The sequence below is a fragment of the Mesoplodon bidens genome (genome assembly GCF_964165515.1).
Source record: "Mesoplodon bidens genome assembly, contig: HAP1_SCAFFOLD_72, whole genome shotgun sequence".
In the NCBI taxonomy this organism is placed as follows: domain Eukaryota; kingdom Metazoa; phylum Chordata; class Mammalia; order Artiodactyla; family Ziphiidae; genus Mesoplodon; species Mesoplodon bidens.
This window is the reverse complement of record NW_027671438.1, coordinates 410,702-434,951: the sequence shown is the minus strand read 5'-3', so window position 1 is coordinate 434,951 and position 24,250 is coordinate 410,702. Positions and strand designations below refer to the sequence as shown.

At 49.1% G+C, this 24,250-nt stretch overlaps 2 protein-coding genes across 2 annotated transcripts in view; both read left to right on the top strand.

Moving 5' to 3' along the window:
• Positions 1-22,899, top strand: part of LOC308611351 (spermatogenesis-associated protein 31D4-like) — a gene marked incomplete at its 3' end in the record, with an annotated part of 243,645 nt that extends 220,746 nt beyond the window's left edge. The window contains 3 exon segments of the mRNA XM_081260170.1: positions 19,234-20,952; positions 20,956-22,875; positions 22,879-22,899. Coding sequence (XP_081116296.1) covers positions 19,234-20,952; positions 20,956-22,875; positions 22,879-22,899 — 3,660 coding nt within the window.
• On the top strand, positions 6,134-18,721 carry LOC308611349 (spermatogenesis-associated protein 31D3-like; the record flags this gene model as incomplete). The annotated part of the gene is made up of 2 exons (XM_081260168.1): positions 6,134-6,887; positions 18,666-18,721. Coding segments are annotated over 2 exons (810 nt in total), but the record flags the coding sequence as incomplete, so codon positions are not given.
• Positions 22,900-24,250: the final 1,351 nt, after the last annotated feature.

Below are 24,250 nucleotides of genomic sequence, written 5' to 3'. Positions count from 1 at the left end.
CTACCCCCTGAATACCTTCCAGGACCTGACTTTGGTTGATTCCAGTCCACAACAGATGCTGGAAGCCCATATTAAAAGGTTTCCTATGAGGATGTTGTGGGCCCTTCCCCGCAAGGTCCTTGAATCCATACAGATCTTTAAATTGAAAGATGCCTCATGCCAGTCCTTGTCTCATGCCAACTTGCCCTCCTCAACCAATGTGATTTCTGAGGCAGACTCCAAATCTGGGAGCTTCAAGTCCTTGAGAGGAAGCTCTGCATCTCTCCATGGAGACAAAGTGGGAACAACAAATTCAGCCCCTGACCTGGATCGTTCTCTCCCTGCCACCTCACCTGTGGGCAAAGGAGGACAGAGGGTCCTGAGACAACCACGCTCTGATGTCAACCGTGGGCTGGCAGAGGGTGTTCAGAGAATTAAGGATGCCAGACAGACTCGTCTGCCTGTCTCCCTCTGCATCACAGGGAAAGCAGGTCATAGACAGACTCAACTAGACAACAGATATCCCCAAAAGCTGCTTGCAAAGCAAGCTGGGCCCTATGAGCCAAAGCGTAAGAGTGTGAGTTCCAGTGATAAAGGAGAAATGCAACAGGGCAAAAAGGTGGAGAAGTCAGAACCTGTTTCAATGCCCAGATGGTCTAGGGAGGTATTCACGGCTGAGGAGCTTGACACTCTTCAATTAAAAACTAGTGACATGTTGGCAACTAGCAAGCCAGGGAGCTCCCAAATGATAAATGTGAATGAGAATAAAGTAGAAACTACCGTGACCACTGGAAGCCCCCCACCCAAATTACCAGTTCCCCAAGATCCTAAATCATTAGACCTTAAAGAACAACTGTTCAGTGAGTTGAACTTTAAACTGGAGAACAGGGAGCATAGCCAGGCTCAAGGCCAACCCACTGACACATCCCTTGCTTCAGATAACTTGACTAACGAGGCCTCACTGACTCATGCCCAGGGTGTCTCAGGTGGGGACATGGGAGCTTCCCAGGTGCTGCATGTCCATTTGGAGGACAGAGGAATCAGGATGGAGCAGCAGCAGGAACCTTGGGTCCCTAAGCATGCCTTAAGGAGGTGCCAGGATAAGAATTTCCCACCAACTGCAAAGAGAGTGAGCCCTCTGGAGCCCAAGGCAGAAGAGCTTGATCGAGGGGATAAAGGGTTCGGGACATCCCAACTTAGGAGGAAGCGTTTCCCTACTCAGGAGATGGTACTAGAGAAGACACTTGCGAGCAAGTCTTCCCAGATGCTATCACAGAAGGGACAGCCTCTTCCTGAAGGCCATATCAGAAAAAGAATGAAGCACTTCTTGCAATGGCTTTTTTCTGGGATAAAATACAAAAGGCAAGAAGATGCCCAGGAAAAGGGCAGCCCCATATCAACTGTGCAGAACAGAGGCCTAGTTAAAAGTAGAACTGCCTTGACTGGGACAACTGAAGCTCAGAAAATCGCGACAGGCATCAGGAAGTTCCTAGATGAGAAACCGGGGTGTCAGTATGCAATGGATGTCACCTACTCTCAAGAGCCCCTTCCTTCCCCAGTGCAGTTTAGGAAAACTCAGCAAAAGGCGCAAGTGCAGGTCTGGACAGAGCCTGTCCAGGGGCATCCTTTCAACCACAGGGCTTCCTCCTGTAAACTGACAAATATCAAGTCCTGCAATCAAGAAGCTATCTTTGCTGGCCACAGTTATCCTCCAAGTAGTACAAGACAGATCAGAGATAAGAAGAGACACTCCCAGAAAGTTGTGGCATTCAAGGACCAGCGACTGTGTCACAAACATCCCCCACCAGTGTCCCACAGGGAGCCTGTGCCCCATCCAAGCCCCACCCGCAGGCGTCAAGCTGGCCAGGCACCCACCACTGCGCTCAGCACTGCTGAAGGCCCTGTGTTCAGACATCTGTCTCTACTGTCTAGACAGAAAACACTTCCACAGAATTTCCAGGGATGAAGACTTCCCATCCAGAAATAACTCCTTCCTTGTAGAGATTATTGATTCTCCCCAATAAATATTTATCTAATAATAGTGTATCTTTTCTGTGTACTGTGTACTGTGTTGGGGGCATGGGTTTTGGGTAACTCAGGGCTTATGTGTAAGGGAAAGGAAGGAGATAGTTCAGCTCTTACTGATTGCTTCCTTTGGCTTTGGCTAAAAGGTGACCAGTCCTCTGGAGTTCTTGCTGAGAAATAGATATTGTGCCCCTTCCACCCCCGCCACCCCACCCCCGCCCCGCCCTGCCCGAAAGCCCATTTCCTCCCTGATGAAATTTGAGGAGGTGGGCTTTGTCTTCTGCCACTTAGCTTAGCCTTAATGAACATGTATAGCAGCCCACATCTCCCCCGTCACTGAATGTTTTATATCCTTTAGAGAAGTAGGGGAGATAGGTCTTTTGTGGAAAATGTCAGAGTCAATTGCTGATAAGCATGACTCGGCAGTGTGCCCTCCCTTTGGGAGCAGCAAAGACAAACCAAAGGAGCTGCATGTGCATCAGCAGCCCCCATATCCTAAGACCCTGGAGGACCATTTACAGCAAAAACCTATCCAGTTCTTCTGGGGTCTCCCGTCTCTGCACAGCGAGTCCTTGCCCTCTGCTGTTCATGTCTTGGCTGACAGTTCCTCAGTCTTTATTTTCAATGGAAACTCGAATGTCTCCACAGGCCAAGAATCACCAGTGCTTCCCGATCCCCTGCCTCTGTCCTTGCCTGAGATTCAGCCTGAACCCTTGCCTCAAACCCTGCCTCAATCTCAGCCCCTACCTCTCACTCAGGTCCAGTCCCAGGCCGACCCTCAATCCCCACTCCCAGGCATACCATCTGATCTTCTACCCCAGATTAGCATCTGTGGAGTAAGTCTCCACAGACCTCAGGAGGAGTCAGAGTCTCCCTCCTCATCTGAAATTCAACAGCTGGAATGGAACATTTTGCAGAAACAACAGGAAAATTTGTGGGGTTTACCCTCTGTGGTCCAAAGATCTCGGGAAGACTTTTGTCCATCAGCTCCTAACACTCCTCGCCACTGGGCCCCCCAGGCCCACGTTTCAATCTCCGTCCTTCCTGGGGAGTTTCCTCTCAGTGATGAACTTCGGAAGAAACTAGAGCATCACCTTCGAAAGAGGTTCATCCAGCACGAGTGGGGCCTGCCCCACAGAATCTACGAGTCTGTGTCACTGAGATTGCCTCCAAATGGTTTTTCAGAGGCATCTGAGTCGGAGAGCAATAATGGAGTCTCACTGACCTCTGTGTTTAAGGGTCAGAGCAGCAAAAATGTAAATGTTGGATTGAGCCAAACTGGAAGCTTCCATGAGAGGAGCTCAGAAATGTTCCAGCTAGAGGAAGATGTGGGGAAAGATCTGGGACACAGCCTAGAGAATGGCCCAAAAGATCACCTGTTGAATGACCCAAAGAGCTCTTCAGGTAAGGATCTGGGGTATGACTCTGAGAAAGACCTAAACAGTCAGATGGTGAGTCTCTCAGAGAAAAATTCAAGGGTGTCAGCAAAGAGTCTAAGTCGGAGACAACTTGAAAATGTCCTAAAAGTACATTTGAGCAAGAAGTTGGAGGACATACATGAGGGTCGGCTCCCTGAGACTGTGCGTAATTCATGGCATGCTATCAAGCAAACATTGCTTCTTTCTGTGAAATCCCACACCCAAACAAAACAGAGAAGTTTGCCCTCATCAGTGGGTGAGGCCTACCCCCTGAATACCTTCCAGGACCTGACTTTGGTTGATTCCAGTCCACAACAGATGCTGGAAGCCCATATTAAAAGGTTTCCTATGAGGATGTTGTGGGCCCTTCCCCGCAAGGTCCTTGAATCCATACAGATCTTTAAATTGAAAGATGCCTCATGCCAGTCCTTGTCTCATGCCAACTTGCCCTCCTCAACCAATGTGATTTCTGAGGCAGACTCCAAATCTGGGAGCTTCAAGTCCTTGAGAGGAAGCTCTGCATCTCTCCATGGAGACAAAGTGGGAACAACAAATTCAGCCCCTGACCTGGATCGTTCTCTCCCTGCCACCTCACCTGTGGGCAAAGGAGGACAGAGGGTCCTGAGACAACCACGCTCTGATGTCAACCGTGGGCTGGCAGAGGGTGTTCAGAGAATTAAGGATGCCAGACAGACTCGTCTGCCTGTCTCCCTCTGCATCACAGGGAAAGCAGGTCATAGACAGACTCAACTAGACAACAGATATCCCCAAAAGCTGCTTGCAAAGCAAGCTGGGCCCTATGAGCCAAAGCGTAAGAGTGTGAGTTCCAGTGATAAAGGAGAAATGCAACAGGGCAAAAAGGAGGAGAAGTCAGAACCTGTTTCAATGCCCAGATGGTCTAGGGAGGTATTCACGGCTGAGGAGCTTGACACTCTTCAATTAAAAACTAGTGACATGTTGGCAACTAGCAAGCCAGGGAGCTCCCAAATGATAAATGTGAATGAGAATAAAGTAGAAACTACCATGACCACTGGAAGCCCCCCACCCAAATTACCAGTTCCCCAAGATCCTAAATCATTAGACCTTAAAGAACAACTGTTCAGTGAGTTGAACTTTAAACTGGAGAACAGGGAGCATAGCCAGGCTCAAGGCCAACCCACTGACACATCCCTTGCTTCAGATAACTTGACTTACGAGGCCTCACTGACTCATGCCCAGGGTGTCTCAGGTGGGGACATGGGAGCTTCCCAGGTGCTGCATGTCCATTTGGAGGACAGAGGAATCAGGATGGAGCAGCAGCAGGAACCTTGGGTCCCTAAGCATGCCTTAAGGAGGTGCCAGGATAAGAATTTCCCACCAACTGCAAAGAGAGTGAGCCCTCTGGAGCCCAAGGCAGAAGAGCTTGATCGAGGGGATAAAGGGTTCGGGACATCCCAACTTAGGAGGAAGCGTTTCCCTACTCAGGAGATGGTACTAGAGAAGACACTTGCGAGCAAGTCTTCCCAGATGCTATCACAGAAGGGACAGCCTCTTCCTGAAGGCCATATCAGAAAAAGAATGAAGCACTTCTTGCAATGGCTTTTTTCTGGGATAAAATACAAAAGGCAAGAAGATGCCCAGGAAAAGGGCAGCCCCATATCAACTGTGCAGAACAGAGGCCTAGTTAAAAGTAGAGCTGCCTTGACTGGGACAACTGAAGCTCAGAAAACCGCGACAGGCATCAGGAAGTTCCTAGATGAGAAACCGGGGTGTCAGTATGCAATGGATGTCACCTACTCTCAAGAGCCCCTTCCTTCCCCAGTGCAGTTTAGGAAAACTCAGCAAAAGGCGCAAGTGCAGGTCTGGACAGAGCCTGTCCAGGGGCATCCTTTCAACCACAGGGCTCCCTCCTGTAAACTGACAAATATCAAGTCCTGCCATCAAGAAGCTATCTTTGCTGGCCACAGTTATCCTCCAAGTAGTACAAGACAGATCAGAGATAAGAAGAGACACTCCCAGAAAGTTGTGGCATTCAAGGACCAGCGACTGTGTCACAAACATCCCCCACCAGTGTCCCACAGGGAGCCTGTGCCCCATCCAAGCCCCACCCGCAGGCGTCAAGCTGGCCAGGCACCCACCACTGCGCTCAGCACTGCTGAAGGCCCTGTGTTCAGACATCTGTCTCTACTGTCTAGACAGAAAACACTGCCCCAGAATTTCCAGGGATGAAGACTTCCCATCCAGAAATAACTCCTTCCTTGTAGAGATTATTGATTCTCCCCAATAAATATTTATCTAATAATAGTGTATCTTTTTTGTGTACTGTGTACTGTGTTGGGGGCATGGGTTTTGGGTAACTCAGGGCTTATGTGTAAGGGAAAGGAAGGAGATAGTTCAGCTCTTACTGATTGCTTCCTTTGGCTTTGGCTAAAAGGTGACCAGTCCTCTGGAGTTCTTGCTGAGAAATAGATATTGTGCCCCTTCCACCCCCGCCACCCCACCCCCGCCCCGCCCCAAAGCCCATTTCCTCCCTGATGAAATTTGAGGAGGTGGGCTTTGTCTTCTGCCGCTTAGCTTAGCCTTAATGAACATGTATAGCAGCCCACATCTCCCCCGTCACTGAATGTTTTATATCCTTTAGAGAAGTAGGGGAGATAGGTCTTTTATGGAAAATGTCAGAGTCAATTGCTGATAAGCATGACTCGGCAGTGTGCCCTCCCTTTTGGAGCAGCAAAGACAAACCAAAGGAGCTGCATGTGCATCAGCAGCCCCCATATCCTAAGACCCTGGAGGACCATTTACAGCAAAAACCTATCCAGTTCTTCTGGGGTCTCCCGTCTCTGCACAGCGAGTCCTTGCCCTCTGCTGTTCATGTCTTGGCTGACAGTTCCTCAGTCTTTATTTTCAATGGAAACTCGAATGTCTCCACAGGCCAAGAATCACCAGTGCTTCCCGATCCCCTGCCTCTGTCCTTGCCTGAGATTCAGCCTGAACCCTTGCCTCAAACCCTGCCTCAATCTCAGCCCCTACCTCTCACTCAGGTCCAGTCCCAGGCCGACCCTCAATCCCCACTCCCAGGCATACCATCTGATCTTCTACCCCTGATTAGGATCTGTGGAGTAAGTCTCCACAGACCTCAGGAGGAGTCAGAGTCTCCCTCCTCATCTGAAATTCAACAGCTGGAATGGAACATTTTGCAGAAACAACAGGAAAATTTGTGGGGTTTACCCTCTGTGGTCCAAAGATCTCGGGAAGACTTTTGTCCATCAGCTCCTAACACTCCTCACCACTGGGCCCCCCAGGCCCACGTTTCAATCTCCGTCCTTCCTGGGGAGTTTCCTCTCAGTGATGAACTTCGGAAGAAACTAGAGCATCACCTTCGAAAGAGGTTCATGCAGCACGAGTGGGGCCTGCCCCACAGAATCTACGAGTCTGTGTCACTGAGATTGCCTCCAAATGGTTTTTCAGAGGCATCTGAGTCGGAGAGCAATAATGGAGTCTCACTGACCTCTGTGTTTAAGGGTCAGAGCAGCAAAAATGTAAATGTTGGATTGAGCCAAACTGGAAGCTTCCATGAGAGGAGCTCAGAAATGTTCCAGCTAGAGGAAGATGTGGGGAAAGATCTGGGACACAGCCTAGAGAATGGCCCAAAAGATCACCTGTTGAATGACCCAAAGAGCTCTTCAGGTAAGGATCTGGGGTATGACTCTGAGAAAGACCTAAACAGTCAGATGGTGAGTCTCTCAGAGAAAAATTCAAGGGTGTCAGCAAAGAGTCTAAGTCGGAGACAACTTGAAAATGTCCTAAAAGTACATTTGAGCAAGAAGTTGGAGGACATACATGAGGGTCGGCTCCCTGAGACTGTGCGTAATTCATGGCATGCTATCAAGCAAACATTGCTTCTTTCTGTGAAATCCCACACCCAAACAAAACAGAGAAGTTTGCCCTCATCAGTGGGTGAGGCCTACCCCCTGAATACCTTCTAGGACCTGACTTTTGTTGATTCCAGTCCACAACAGATGCTGGAAGCCCATATTAAAAGGTTTCCTATGAGGATGTTGTGGGCCCTTCCCCGCAAGGTCCTTGAATCCATACAGATCTTTAAATTGAAAGATGCCTCATGCCAGTCCTTGTCTCATGCCAACTTGCCCTCCTCAACCAATGTGATTTCTGAGGCAGACTCCAAATCTGGGAGCTTCAAGTCCTTGAGAGGAAGCTCTGCATCTCTCCATGGAGACAAAGTGGGAACAACAAATTCAGCCCCTGACCTGGATCGTTCTCTCCCTGCCACCTCACCTGTGGGCAAAGGAGGACAGAGGGTCCTGAGACAACCACGCTCTGATGTCAACCGTGGGCTGGCAGAGGGTGTTCAGAGAATTAAGGATGCCAGACAGACTCGTCTGCCTGTCTCCCTCTGCATCACAGGGAAAGCAGGTCATAGACAGACTCAACTAGACAACAGATATCCCCAAAAGCTGCTTGCAAAGCAAGCTGGGCCCTATGAGCCAAAGCGTAAGAGTGTGAGTTCCAGTGATAAAGGAGAAATGCAACAGGGCAAAAAGGTGGAGAAGTCAGAACCTGTTTCAATGCCCAGATGGTCTAGGGAGGTATTCACGGCTGAGGAGCTTGACACTCTTCAATTAAAAACTAGTGACATGTTGGCAACTAGCAAGCCAGGGAGCTCCCAAATGATAAATGTGAATGAGAATAAAGTAGAAACTACCGTGACCACTGGAAGCCCCCCACCCAAATTACCAGTTCCCCAAGATCCTAAATCATTAGACCTTAAAGAACAACTGTTCAGTGAGTTGAACTTTAAACTGGAGAACAGGGAGCATAGCCAGGCTCAAGGCCAACCCACTGACACATCCCTTGCTTCAGATAACTTGACTAACGAGGCCTCACTGACTCATGCCCAGGGTGTCTCAGGTGGGGACATGGGAGCTTCCCAGGTGCTGCATGTCCATTTGGAGGACAGAGGAATCAGGATGGAGCAGCAGCAGGAACCTTGGGTCCCTAAGCATGCCTTAAGGAGGTGCCAGGATAAGAATTTCCCACCAACTGCAAAGAGAGTGAGCCCTCTGGAGCCCAAGGCAGAAGAGCTTGATCGAGGGGATAAAGGGTTCGGGACATCCCAACTTAGGAGGAAGCGTTTCCCTACTCAGGAGATGGTACTAGAGAAGACACTTGCGAGCAAGTCTTCCCAGATGCTATCACAGAAGGGACAGCCTCTTCCTGAAGGCCATATCAGAAAAAGAATGAAGCACTTCTTGCAATGGCTTTTTTCTGGGATAAAATACAAAAGGCAAGAAGATGCCCAGGAAAAGGGCAGCCCCATATCAACTGTGCAGAACAGAGGCCTAGTTAAAAGTAGAACTGCCTTGACTGGGACAACTGAAGCTCAGAAAATCGCGACAGGCATCAGGAAGTTCCTAGATGAGAAACCGGGGTGTCAGTATGCAATGGATGTCACCTACTCTCAAGAGCCCCTTCCTTCCCCAGTGCAGTTTAGGAAAACTCAGCAAAAGGCGCAAGTGCAGGTCTGGACAGAGCCTGTCCAGGGGCATCCTTTCAACCACAGGGCTTCCTCCTGTAAACTGACAAATATCAAGTCCTGCAATCAAGAAGCTATCTTTGCTGGCCACAGTTATCCTCCAAGTAGTACAAGACAGATCAGAGATAAGAAGAGACACTCCCAGAAAGTTGTGGCATTCAAGGACCAGCGACTGTGTCACAAACATCCCCCACCAGTGTCCCACAGGGAGCCTGTGCCCCATCCAAGCCCCACCCGCAGGCGTCAAGCTGGCCAGGCACCCACCACTGCGCTCAGCACTGCTGAAGGCCCTGTGTTCAGACATCTGTCTCTACTGTCTAGACAGAAAACACTTCCACAGAATTTCCAGGGATGAAGACTTCCCATCCAGAAATAACTCCTTCCTTGTAGAGATTATTGATTCTCCCCAATAAATATTTATCTAATAATAGTGTATCTTTTCTGTGTACTGTGTACTGTGTTGGGGGCATGGGTTTTGGGTAACTCAGGGCTTATGTGTAAGGGAAAGGAAGGAGATAGTTCAGCTCTTACTGATTGCTTCCTTTGGCTTTGGCTAAAAGGTGACCAGTCCTCTGGAGTTCTTGCTGAGAAATAGATATTGTGCCCCTTCCACCCCCGCCACCCCACCCCCGCCCCGCCCTGCCCGAAAGCCCATTTCCTCCCTGATGAAATTTGAGGAGGTGGGCTTTGTCTTCTGCCACTTAGCTTAGCCTTAATGAACATGTATAGCAGCCCACATCTCCCCCGTCACTGAATGTTTTATATCCTTTAGAGAAGTAGGGGAGATAGGTCTTTTGTGGAAAATGTCAGAGTCAATTGCTGATAAGCATGACTCGGCAGTGTGCCCTCCCTTTGGGAGCAGCAAAGACAAACCAAAGGAGCTGCATGTGCATCAGCAGCCCCCATATCCTAAGACCCTGGAGGACCATTTACAGCAAAAACCTATCCAGTTCTTCTGGGGTCTCCCGTCTCTGCACAGCGAGTCCTTGCCCTCTGCTGTTCATGTCTTGGCTGACAGTTCCTCAGTCTTTATTTTCAATGGAAACTCGAATGTCTCCACAGGCCAAGAATCACCAGTGCTTCCCGATCCCCTGCCTCTGTCCTTGCCTGAGATTCAGCCTGAACCCTTGCCTCAAACCCTGCCTCAATCTCAGCCCCTACCTCTCACTCAGGTCCAGTCCCAGGCCGACCCTCAATCCCCACTCCCAGGCATACCATCTGATCTTCTACCCCAGATTAGCATCTGTGGAGTAAGTCTCCACAGACCTCAGGAGGAGTCAGAGTCTCCCTCCTCATCTGAAATTCAACAGCTGGAATGGAACATTTTGCAGAAACAACAGGAAAATTTGTGGGGTTTACCCTCTGTGGTCCAAAGATCTCGGGAAGACTTTTGTCCATCAGCTCCTAACACTCCTCGCCACTGGGCCCCCCAGGCCCACGTTTCAATCTCCGTCCTTCCTGGGGAGTTTCCTCTCAGTGATGAACTTCGGAAGAAACTAGAGCATCACCTTCGAAAGAGGTTCATCCAGCACGAGTGGGGCCTGCCCCACAGAATCTACGAGTCTGTGTCACTGAGATTGCCTCCAAATGGTTTTTCAGAGGCATCTGAGTCGGAGAGCAATAATGGAGTCTCACTGACCTCTGTGTTTAAGGGTCAGAGCAGCAAAAATGTAAATGTTGGATTGAGCCAAACTGGAAGCTTCCATGAGAGGAGCTCAGAAATGTTCCAGCTAGAGGAAGATGTGGGGAAAGATCTGGGACACAGCCTAGAGAATGGCCCAAAAGATCACCTGTTGAATGACCCAAAGAGCTCTTCAGGTAAGGATCTGGGGTATGACTCTGAGAAAGACCTAAACAGTCAGATGGTGAGTCTCTCAGAGAAAAATTCAAGGGTGTCAGCAAAGAGTCTAAGTCGGAGACAACTTGAAAATGTCCTAAAAGTACATTTGAGCAAGAAGTTGGAGGACATACATGAGGGTCGGCTCCCTGAGACTGTGCGTAATTCATGGCATGCTATCAAGCAAACATTGCTTCTTTCTGTGAAATCCCACACCCAAACAAAACAGAGAAGTTTGCCCTCATCAGTGGGTGAGGCCTACCCCCTGAATACCTTCCAGGACCTGACTTTGGTTGATTCCAGTCCACAACAGATGCTGGAAGCCCATATTAAAAGGTTTCCTATGAGGATGTTGTGGGCCCTTCCCCGCAAGGTCCTTGAATCCATACAGATCTTTAAATTGAAAGATGCCTCATGCCAGTCCTTGTCTCATGCCAACTTGCCCTCCTCAACCAATGTGATTTCTGAGGCAGACTCCAAATCTGGGAGCTTCAAGTCCTTGAGAGGAAGCTCTGCATCTCTCCATGGAGACAAAGTGGGAACAACAAATTCAGCCCCTGACCTGGATCGTTCTCTCCCTGCCACCTCACCTGTGGGCAAAGGAGGACAGAGGGTCCTGAGACAACCACGCTCTGATGTCAACCGTGGGCTGGCAGAGGGTGTTCAGAGAATTAAGGATGCCAGACAGACTCGTCTGCCTGTCTCCCTCTGCATCACAGGGAAAGCAGGTCATAGACAGACTCAACTAGACAACAGATATCCCCAAAAGCTGCTTGCAAAGCAAGCTGGGCCCTATGAGCCAAAGCGTAAGAGTGTGAGTTCCAGTGATAAAGGAGAAATGCAACAGGGCAAAAAGGAGGAGAAGTCAGAACCTGTTTCAATGCCCAGATGGTCTAGGGAGGTATTCACGGCTGAGGAGCTTGACACTCTTCAATTAAAAACTAGTGACATGTTGGCAACTAGCAAGCCAGGGAGCTCCCAAATGATAAATGTGAATGAGAATAAAGTAGAAACTACCATGACCACTGGAAGCCCCCCACCCAAATTACCAGTTCCCCAAGATCCTAAATCATTAGACCTTAAAGAACAACTGTTCAGTGAGTTGAACTTTAAACTGGAGAACAGGGAGCATAGCCAGGCTCAAGGCCAACCCACTGACACATCCCTTGCTTCAGATAACTTGACTTACGAGGCCTCACTGACTCATGCCCAGGGTGTCTCAGGTGGGGACATGGGAGCTTCCCAGGTGCTGCATGTCCATTTGGAGGACAGAGGAATCAGGATGGAGCAGCAGCAGGAACCTTGGGTCCCTAAGCATGCCTTAAGGAGGTGCCAGGATAAGAATTTCCCACCAACTGCAAAGAGAGTGAGCCCTCTGGAGCCCAAGGCAGAAGAGCTTGATCGAGGGGATAAAGGGTTCGGGACATCCCAACTTAGGAGGAAGCGTTTCCCTACTCAGGAGATGGTACTAGAGAAGACACTTGCGAGCAAGTCTTCCCAGATGCTATCACAGAAGGGACAGCCTCTTCCTGAAGGCCATATCAGAAAAAGAATGAAGCACTTCTTGCAATGGCTTTTTTCTGGGATAAAATACAAAAGGCAAGAAGATGCCCAGGAAAAGGGCAGCCCCATATCAACTGTGCAGAACAGAGGCCTAGTTAAAAGTAGAGCTGCCTTGACTGGGACAACTGAAGCTCAGAAAACCGCGACAGGCATCAGGAAGTTCCTAGATGAGAAACCGGGGTGTCAGTATGCAATGGATGTCACCTACTCTCAAGAGCCCCTTCCTTCCCCAGTGCAGTTTAGGAAAACTCAGCAAAAGGCGCAAGTGCAGGTCTGGACAGAGCCTGTCCAGGGGCATCCTTTCAACCACAGGGCTCCCTCCTGTAAACTGACAAATATCAAGTCCTGCCATCAAGAAGCTATCTTTGCTGGCCACAGTTATCCTCCAAGTAGTACAAGACAGATCAGAGATAAGAAGAGACACTCCCAGAAAGTTGTGGCATTCAAGGACCAGCGACTGTGTCACAAACATCCCCCACCAGTGTCCCACAGGGAGCCTGTGCCCCATCCAAGCCCCACCCGCAGGCGTCAAGCTGGCCAGGCACCCACCACTGCGCTCAGCACTGCTGAAGGCCCTGTGTTCAGACATCTGTCTCTACTGTCTAGACAGAAAACACTGCCCCAGAATTTCCAGGGATGAAGACTTCCCATCCAGAAATAACTCCTTCCTTGTAGAGATTATTGATTCTCCCCAATAAATATTTATCTAATAATAGTGTATCTTTTTTGTGTACTGTGTACTGTGTTGGGGGCATGGGTTTTGGGTAACTCAGGGCTTATGTGTAAGGGAAAGGAAGGAGATAGTTCAGCTCTTACTGATTGCTTCCTTTGGCTTTGGCTAAAAGGTGACCAGTCCTCTGGAGTTCTTGCTGAGAAATAGATATTGTGCCCCTTCCACCCCCGCCACCCCACCCCCGCCCCGCCCCAAAGCCCATTTCCTCCCTGATGAAATTTGAGGAGGTGGGCTTTGTCTTCTGCCGCTTAGCTTAGCCTTAATGAACATGTATAGCAGCCCACATCTCCCCCGTCACTGAATGTTTTATATCCTTTAGAGAAGTAGGGGAGATAGGTCTTTTATGGAAAATGTCAGAGTCAATTGCTGATAAGCATGACTCGGCAGTGTGCCCTCCCTTTTGGAGCAGCAAAGACAAACCAAAGGAGCTGCATGTGCATCAGCAGCCCCCATATCCTAAGACCCTGGAGGACCATTTACAGCAAAAACCTATCCAGTTCTTCTGGGGTCTCCCGTCTCTGCACAGCGAGTCCTTGCCCTCTGCTGTTCATGTCTTGGCTGACAGTTCCTCAGTCTTTATTTTCAATGGAAACTCGAATGTCTCCACAGGCCAAGAATCACCAGTGCTTCCCGATCCCCTGCCTCTGTCCTTGCCTGAGATTCAGCCTGAACCCTTGCCTCAAACCCTGCCTCAATCTCAGCCCCTACCTCTCACTCAGGTCCAGTCCCAGGCCGACCCTCAATCCCCACTCCCAGGCATACCATCTGATCTTCTACCCCTGATTAGGATCTGTGGAGTAAGTCTCCACAGACCTCAGGAGGAGTCAGAGTCTCCCTCCTCATCTGAAATTCAACAGCTGGAATGGAACATTTTGCAGAAACAACAGGAAAATTTGTGGGGTTTACCCTCTGTGGTCCAAAGATCTCGGGAAGACTTTTGTCCATCAGCTCCTAACACTCCTCACCACTGGGCCCCCCAGGCCCACGTTTCAATCTCCGTCCTTCCTGGGGAGTTTCCTCTCAGTGATGAACTTCGGAAGAAACTAGAGCATCACCTTCGAAAGAGGTTCATGCAGCACGAGTGGGGCCTGCCCCACAGAATCTACGAGTCTGTGTCACTGAGATTGCCTCCAAATGGTTTTTCAGAGGCATCTGAGTCGGAGAGCAATAATGGAGTCTCACTGACCTCTGTGTTTAAGGGTCAGAGCAGCAAAAATGTAAATGTTGGATTGAGCCAAACTGGAAGCTTCCATGAGAGGAGCTCAGAAATGTTCCAGCTAGAGGAAGATGTGGGGAAAGATCTGGGACACAGCCTAGAGAATGGCCCAAAAGATCACCTGTTGAATGACCCAAAGAGCTCTTCAGGTAAGGATCTGGGGTATGACTCTGAGAAAGACCTAAACAGTCAGATGGTGAGTCTCTCAGAGAAAAATTCAAGGGTGTCAGCAAAGAGTCTAAGTCGGAGACAACTTGAAAATGTCCTAAAAGTACATTTGAGCAAGAAGTTGGAGGACATACATGAGGGTCGGCTCCCTGAGACTGTGCGTAATTCATGGCATGCTATCAAGCAAACATTGCTTCTTTCTGTGAAATCCCACACCCAAACAAAACAGAGAAGTTTGCCCTCATCAGTGGGTGAGGCCTACCCCCTGAATACCTTCTAGGACCTGACTTTTGTTGATTCCAGTCCACAACAGATGCTGGAAGCCCATATTAAAAGGTTTCCTATGAGGATGTTGTGGGCCCTTCCCCGCAAGGTCCTTGAATCCATACAGATCTTTAAATTGAAAGATGCCTCATGCCAGTCCTTGTCTCATGCCAACTTGCCCTCCTCAACCAATGTGATTTCTGAGGCAGACTCCAAATCTGGGAGCTTCAAGTCCTTGAGAGGAAGCTCTGCATCTCTCCATGGAGACAAAGTGGGAACAACAAATTCAGCCCCTGACCTGGATCGTTCTCTCCCTGCCACCTCACCTGTGGGCAAAGGAGGACAGAGGGTCCTGAGACAACCACGCTCTGATGTCAACCGTGGGCTGGCAGAGGGTGTTCAGAGAATTAAGGATGCCAGACAGACTCGTCTGCCTGTCTCCCTCTGCATCACAGGGAAAGCAGGTCATAGACAGACTCAACTAGACAACAGATATCCCCAAAAGCTGCTTGCAAAGCAAGCTGGGGCCAGATATGAGCCAAAGCGTAAGAGTGTGAGTTCCAGTGATAAAGGAGAAATGCAACAGGGCAAAAAGGTGGAGAAGTCAGAACCTGTTTCAATGCCCAGATGGTCTAGGGAGGTATTCACGGCTGAGGAGCTTGACACTCTTCAATTAAAAACTAGTGACATGTTGGCAACTAGCAAGCCAGGGAGCTCCCAAATGATAAATGTGAATGAGAATAAAGTAGAAACTACCGTGACCACTGGAAGCCCCCCACCCAAATTACCAGTTCCCCAAGATCCTAAATCATTAGACCTTAAAGAACAACTGTTCAGTGAGTTGAACTTTAAACTGGAGAACAGGGAGCATAGCCAGGCTCAAGGCCAACCCACTGACGCATCCCTTGCTTCAGATAACTTGACTAACGAGGCCTCACTGACTCATGCCCAGGGTGTCTCAGGTGGGGACATGGGAGCTTCCCAGGTGCTGCATGTCCATTTGGAGGACAGAGGAATCAGGATGCAGCAGCAGCAGGAACCTTGGGTCCCTAAGCATGCCTTAAGGAGGTGCCAGGATAAGAATTTCCCACCAACTGCAAAGAGAGTGAGCCCTCTGGAGCCCAAGGCAGAAGAGCTTGATCGAGGGGATAAAGGGTTCGGGACATCCCAACTTAGGAGGAAGCGTTTCCCTACTCAGGAGATGGTACTAGCGAAGACACTTGCGAGCAAGTCTTCCCAGATCCTATCACAGAAGGGACAGCCTCTTCCTGAAGGCCATATCAGAAAAAGAATGAAGCACTTCTTGCAATGGCTTTTTTCTGGGATAAAATACAAAAGGCAAGAAGATGCCCAGGAAAAGGGCAGCCCCATATCAACTGTGCAGAACAGAGGCCTAGTTAAAAGTAGAGCTGCCTTGACTGGGACAACTGAAGCTCAGAAAATCGCGACAGGCATCAGGAAGTTCCTAGATGAGAAACCGGGGTGTCAGTATGCAATGGATGTCACCTACTCTCAAGAGCCCCTTCCTTCCCCAGTGCAGTTTAGGAAAACTCAGCAAAAGGCGCAAGTGCAGGTCTGGACAGAGCCTGTCCAGGGGCATCCTTTCAACCACAGGGCTCCCTCCTGTAAACTGACAAATATCAAGTCCTGCCATCAAGAAGCTATCTTTGCTGGCCACAGTTATCCTCCAAGTAGTACAAGACAGATCAGAGATAAGAAGAGACACCCCCAGAAAGTTGTGGCATTCAAGGACCAGCGACTGTGTCACAAACATCCCCCACCAGTGTCCCACAGGGAGCCTGTGCCCCATCCAAGCCCCACCCGCAGGCGTCAAGCTGGCCAGGCACCCACCACTGCGCTCAGCACTGCTGAAGACCCTGTGTTCAGACATCTGTCTCTACTGTCTAGACAGAAAACACTGCCCCAGAATTTCCAGGGATGAAGACTTCCCATCCAGAAATAACTCCTTCCTTGTAGAGATTATTGATTCTCCCCAATAAATATTTATCTAATAATAGTGTATCTTTTCTGTGTACTGTGTACTGTGTTGGGGGCATGGGTTTTGGGTAACTCAGGGCTTATGTGTAAGGGAAAGGAAGGAGATAGTTCAGCTCTTACTGATTGCTTCCTTTGGCTTTGGCTAAAAGGTGACCAGTCCTCTGGAGTTCTTGTTGAGAAATAGATATTGTGCCCCTTCCACCCCCGCCACCCCACCCCCGCCCCGCCCCAAAGCCCATTTCCTCCCTGATGAAATTTGAGGAGGTGGGCTTTGTCTTCTGCCGCTTAGCTTAGCCTTAATGAACATGTATAGCAGCCCACATCTCCCCCGTCACTGAATGTTTTATATCCTGTAGAGAAGTAGGGGAGATAGGTCTTTTATGGAAAATGTCAGAGTCAATTGCTGATAAGCATGACTCGGCAGTGTGCCTTCCCTTTTGGAGCAGCAAAGACAAACCAAAGGAGCTGCATGTGCATCAGCAGCCCCCATATCCTAAGACCCTGGAGGACCATTTACAGCAAAAACCTATCCAGTTCTTCTGGGGTCTCCTGTCTCTGCACAGCGAGTCCTTGCCCTCTGCTGTTCATGTCTTGGCTGAAAGTTCCTCAGTCTTTATTTTCAATGGAAACTCGAATGCCTCCACAGGCCAAGAATCACCAGTGCTTCCCGATCCCCTGCCTCTGTCCTTGCCTGAGATTCAGCCTGAACCCTTGCCTCAAACCCTGCCTCAATCTCAGCCCCTACCTCTCACTCAGGTCCAGTCCCAGGCCGACCCTCAATCCCCACTCCCAGGCATACCATCTGATCCTCTACCCCAGAATAGGATCTGTGGAGTAAGTCTCCACAGACCTCAGGAGGAGTCAGAGTCTCTCTCCTCATCTGAAATTCAACAGCTGGAATGGAACATTTTGCAGAAACAACAGGAAAATTTGTGGGGTTTACCCTCTGTGGTCCAAAGATCTCGAGAAGACTTTTGTCCATCAGCTCCTAACACTCCTCGCCACTGGGCCTCCCAGGCCCATGTTTCAATCTCCGTCCTTCCTGGGGAGTTTCCTCTCTGTGATGAACTTCGGAACCTCTCATTTCTCAGTCCTGATGTCCCGACACTCCCGGAGACACAAATCCAAAAGAGGAGCGATTTCCTGATGTGGAAGGAAAAGGAAAAGAGAAAAGATTCTTTTCCAGAACAACTTAGGCCAGACTACCAACTAAATTCTTCATGGAAAATGTCAGAGTCAATTGCTGATAAGCATGACTCGGCAGTGTGCCCTCCCTTTTGGAGCAGCAAAGACAAACCAAAGGAGCTGCATGTGCATCAGCAGCCCCCATATCCTAAGACCCTGGAGGACCATTTACAGCAAAAACCTATCCAGTTCTTCTGGGGTCTCCCGTCTCTGCACAGCGAGTCCTTGCCCTCTGCTGTTCATGTCTTGGCTGACAGTTCCTCAGTCTTTATTTTCAATGGAAACTCGAATGTCTCCACAGGCCAAGAATCACCAGTGCTTCCCGATCCCCTGCCTCTGTCCTTGCCTGAGATTCAGCCTGAACCCTTGCCTCAAACCCTGCCTCAATCTCAGCCCCTACCTCTCACTCAGGTCCAGTCCCAGGCCGACCCTCAATCCCCACTCCCAGGCATACCATCTGATCCTCTACCCCAGATTAGGATCTGTGGAGTAAGTCTCCACAGACCTCAGGAGGAGTCAGAGTCTCTCTCCTCATCTGAAATTCAACAGCTGGAATGGAACATTTTGCAGAAACAACAGGAAAATTTGTGGGGTTTACCCTCTGTGGTCCAAAGATCTCAGGAAGACTTTTGTCCATCAGCTCCTAACACTCCTCGCCACTGGGCCCCCCAGGCCCATGTTTCAATCTCCGTCCTTCCTGGGGAGTTTCCTCTCTGTGATGAACTTCGGAACCTCTCATTTCTCAGTCCTGATGTCCCGACACTCCCGGAGACACAAATCCAAAAGAGGAGCGATTTCCTGATGTGGAAGGAAAAGGAAAAGAGAAAAGATTCTTTTCCAGAACAACTTAGGCCAGACTACCAACTAAATTCTTCATGGAAAATGTCAGAGTCAAGTGCTGATAAGCATGACTCGGCAGTGTGCCCTCCCTTTGGGAGCAGCAAAGACAAACCAAAGGAGCTGCATGTGCATCAGCAGCCCCCATATCCTAAGACCCTGGAGGACCATTTACAGCAAAAACCTATCCAGTTCTTCTGGGGTCTCCCGTCTCTGCACAGCGAGTCCTTGCCCTCTGCTGTTCATGTCTTGGCTGACAGTTCCTCAGTCTTTATTTTCAATGGAAACTCGAATGTCTCCACAGGCCAAGAATCACCAGTGCTTCCCGATCCCCTGCCTCTGTCCTTGCCTGAGATTCAGCCTGAACCCTTGCCTCAAACCCTGCCTCAATCTCAGCCCCTACCTCTCACTCAGGTCCAGTCCCAGGCCGACCCTCAATCCCCACTCCCAGGCATACCATCTGATCCTCTACCCCAGAATAGGATCTGTGGAGTAAGTCTCCACAGACCTCAGGAGGAGTCAGAGTCTCTCTCCTCATCTGAAATTCAACAGCTGGAATGGAACATTTTGCAGAAACAACAGGAAAATTTGTGGGGTTTACCCTCTGTGGTCCAAAGATCTCGAGAAGACTTTTGTCCATCAGCTCCTAACACTCCTCGCCACTGGGCCCCCCAGGCCCATGTTTCAATCTCCGTCCTTCCTGGGGAGTTTCCTCTCTGTGATGAACTTCGGAACCTCTCATTTCTCAGTCCTGATGTCCCGACACTCCCGGAGACACAAATCCAAAAGAGGAGCGATTTCCTGATGTGGAAGGAAAAGGAAAAGAGAAAAGATTCTTTTCCAGAACAACTTAGGCCAGACTACCAACTAAATTCTTCATGGAAAATGTCAGAGTCAATTGCTGATAAGCATGACTCGGCAGTGTGCCCTCCCTTTGGGAGCAGCAAAGACAAACCAAAGGAGCTGCATGTGCATCAGCAGCCCCCATATCCTAAGACCCTGGAGGACCATTTACAGCAAAAACATATCCAGTTCTTCTGGGGTCTCCCGTCTCTGCACAGCGAGTCCTTGCCCTCTGCTGTTCATGTCTTGGCTGACAGTTCCTCAGTCTTTATTTTCAATGGAAACTCGAATGCCTCCACAGGCCAAGAATCACCAGTGCCTCCCAATCCCCTGCCTCTGTCCTTGCCTGAGATTCAGCCTGAACCCTTGCCTCAAACCCTGCCTCAATCTCAGCCCCTACCTCTCACTCAGGTCCAGTCCCAGGCCGACCCTCAATCCCCACTCCCAGGCATACCATCTGATCTTCTACCCCAGATTAGCATCTGTGGAGTAAGTCTCCACAGACCTCAGGAGGAGTCAGAGTCTCCCTCCTCATCTGAAATTCAACAGCTGGAATGGAACATTTTGCAGAAACAACAGGAAAATTTGTGGGGTTTACCCTCTGTGGTCCAAAGATCTCGGGAAGACTTTTGTCCATCAGCTCCTAACACTCCTCGCCACTGGGCCCCCCAGGCCCACGTTTCAATCTCCGTCCTTCCTGGGGAGTTTCCTCTCAGTGATGAACTTCGGAAGAAACTAGAGCATCACCTTCGAAAGAGGTTCATCCAGCACGAGTGGGGCCTGCCCCACAGAATCTACGAGTCTGTGTCACTGAGATTGCCTCCAAATGGTTTTTCAGAGGCATCTGAGTCGGAGAGCAATAATGGAGTCTCACTGACCTCTGTGTTTAAGGGTCAGAGCAGCAAAAATGTAAATGTTGGATTGAGCCAAACTGGAAGCTTCCATGAGAGGAGCTCAGAAATGTTCCAGCTAGAGGAAGATGTGGGGAAAGATCTGGGACACAGCCTAGAGAATGGCCCAAAAGATCACCTGTTGAATGACCCAAAGAGCTCTTCAGGTAAGGATCTGGGGTATGACTCTGAGAAAGACCTAAACAGTCAGATGGTGAGTCTCTCAGAGAAAAATTCAAGGGTGTCAGCAAAGAGTCTAAGTCAGAGACAACTTGAAAATGTCCTAAAAGTACATTTGAGCAAGAAGTTGGAGGACATACATGAGGGTCGGCTCCCTGAGACTGTGCGTAATTCATGGCATGCTATCAAGCAAACATTGCTTCTTTCTGTGAAATCCCACACCCAAACAAAACAGAGAAGTTTGCCCTCATCAGTGGGTGAGGCCTACCCCCTGAATACCTTCTAGGACCTGACTTTTGTTGATTCCAGTCCACAACAGATGCTGGAAGCCCATATTAAAAGGTTTCCTATGAGGATGTTGTGGGCCCTTCCCCGCAAGGTCCTTGAATCCATACAGATCTTTAAATTGAAAGATGCCTCATGCCAGTCCTTGTCTCATGCCAACTTGCCCTCCTCAACCAATGTGATTTCTGAGGCAGACTCCAAATCTGGGAGCTTCAAGTCCTTGAGAGGAAGCTCTGCATCTCTCCATGGAGACAAAGTGGGAACAACAAATTCAGCCCCTGACCTGGATCGTTCTCTCCCTGCCACCTCACCTGTGGGCAAAGGAGGACAGAGGGTCCTGAGACAACCACGCTCTGATGTCAACCGTGGGCTGGCAGAGGGTGTTCAGAGAATTAAGGATGCCAGACAGACTCGTCTGCCTGTCTCCCTCTGCATCACAGGGAAAGCAGGTCATAGACAGACTCAACTAGACAACAGATATCCCCAAAAGCTGCTTGCAAAGCAAGCTGGGCCCTATGAGCCAAAGCGTAAGAGTGTGAGTTCCAGTGATAAAGGAGAAATGCAACAGGGCAAAAAGGTGGAGAAGTCAGAACCTGTTTCAATGCCCAGATGGTCTAGGGAGGTATTCACGGCTGAGGAGCTTGACACTCTTCAATTAAAAACTAGTGACATGTTGGCAACTAGCAAGCCAGGGAGCTCCCAAATGATAAATGTGAATGAGAATAAAGTAGAAACTACCGTGACCACTGGAAGCCCCCCACCCAAATTACCAGTTCCCCAAGATCCTAAATCATTAGACCTTAAAGAACAACTGTTCAGTGAGTTGAACTTTAAACTGGAGAACAGGGAGCATAGCCAGGCTCAAGGCCAACCCACTGACGCATCCCTTGCTTCAGATAACTTGACTAACGAGGCCTCACTGACTCATGCCCAGGGTGTCTCAGGTGGGGACATGGGAGCTTCCCAGGTGCTGCATGTCCATTTGGAGGACAGAGGAATCAGGATGCAGCAGCAGCAGGAACCTTGGGTCCCTAAGCATGCCTTAAGGAGGTGCCAGGATAAGAATTTCCCACCAACTGCAAAGAGAGTGAGCCCTCTGGAGCCCAAGGCAGAAGAGCTTGATCGAGGGGATAAAGGGTTCGGGACATCCCAACTTAGGAGGAAGCGTTTCCCTACTCAGGAGATGGTACTAGCGAAGACACTTGCGAGCAAGTCTTCCCAGATCCTATCACAGAAGGGACAGCCTCTTCCTGAAGGCCATATCAGAAAAAGAATGAAGCACTTCTTGCAATGGCTTTTTTCTGGGATAAAATACAAAAGGCAAGAAGATGCCCAGGAAAAGGGCAGCCCCATATCAACTGTGCAGAACAGAGGCCTAGTTAAAAGTAGAGCTGCCTTGACTGGGACAACTGAAGCTCAGAAAATCGCGACAGGCATCAGGAAGTTCCTAGATGAGAAACCGGGGTGTCAGTATGCAATGGATGTCACCTACTCTCAAGAGCCCCTTCCTTCCCCAGTGCAGTTTAGGAAAACTCAGCAAAAGGCGCAAGTGCAGGTCTGGACAGAGCCTGTCCAGGGGCATCCTTTCAACCACAGGGCTCCCTCCTGTAAACTGACAAATATCAAGTCCTGCCATCAAGAAGCTATCTTTGCTGGCCACAGTTATCCTCCAAGTAGTACAAGACAGATCAGAGATAAGAAGAGACACCCCCAGAAAGTTGTGGCATTCAAGGACCAGCGACTGTGTCACAAACATCCCCCACCAGTGTCCCACAGGGAGCCTGTGCCCCATCCAAGCCCCACCCGCAGGCGTCAAGCTGGCCAGGCACCCACCACTGCGCTCAGCACTGCTGAAGGCCCTGTGTTCAGACATCTGTCTCTACTGTCTAGACAGAAAACACTTCCACAGAATTTCCAGGGATGAAGACTTCCCATCCAGAAATAACTCCTTCCTTGTAGAGATTATTGATTCTCCCCAATAAATATTTATCTAATAATAGTGTATCTTTTCTGTGTACTGTGTACTGTGTTGGGGGCATGGGTTTTGGGTAACTCAGGGCTTATGTGTAAGGGAAAGGAAGGAGATAGTTCAGCTCTTACTGATTGCTTCCTTTGGCTTTGGCTAAAAGGTGACCAGTCCTCTGGAGTTCTTGCTAAGAAATAGATATTCTGCCCCTTCCACCCCCGCCACCACCCCCGCCCCACCCCAAAGCCCATTTCCTCCCTGATGAAATTTGAGGAGGTGGGCTTTGTCTTCTGCCACTTAGCTTAGCCTTAATGAAAATGTATAGCAGCCCACATATCCCCCCTCATTGAATGTTTTATATCCTTTAGAGAAGTAGGGGAGATAGGTCTTTTATACCTGAGGAGCGTTAAGTACAGGTATACTTTCTGAAAATAATGCTGAAGAAGAAATAACAGCTTAATCATTATTTAGAACTCAGTGACCAGAGGCTCCTACAGGGTGCTCAACCCTGAATGGCACTATTTGGGCGGAGGTGCTGCTCTACTGGACCCTGGGCTACTTGCCGTAGGGTCCAGGAACAGCACAGCAGCTGCTTAAGAATCTGTCATGTGGGTCATGTTAATGTATCTGGAGAGCATACTTTAAACTTGACATGGAGGTTTCCTTACTAGAAAGGCACCCTGGGGAAGTGGTTCCCCTCCCAGGATATTTTTTCAGGCTGCTCAGTTGATGACTGGTTTTTTTTTGCAGAGGAAAAACACCACTCAGCTGTCAGTGGTAGGAATGTTGACCAGGCAGCCACCTACCTCCCAGGGTAAAATACAGCTGAGAGTAAGCAAAAGATGTCTTAAAGTGAGTGGGAAAGAAAGAAAAAGTGAAGGGAAAGAATGTCCTTACTGGTGGAACAAAGTTCATGCCTCATCTTTCCCATATTCTGACCCTGTCCTGCTCCCCCATTCCTCAATCTGATCCAAGCACCATGTCCTTGAGGCTGACCAGAGAACTGCATCTGTGTCTTTATATTTAAAGTGGGTGTTTTGTAGACAACATATAATTGGATGTTGTTTTATCCACTGACAGTCTGTCTTTTAATTGGTGAATTTAGAACACTTACATTTAGTGTTTTTTTATATAGTTGGATTAATATCTGCCATATATGTAACTGTTTAGTATTTATTATGTGTATTCTTTTTTCTTCTTCTCTTTTTCTGCCTTTTCTGATTTTAAACAAGCACTTTATACGACTCCATTTCTCTCTTCTCTTAGCATGTCAAGTATTCTTCTTTAAACAAACATTTTCATGGTTGCCCATGAATTTGTAATATACATT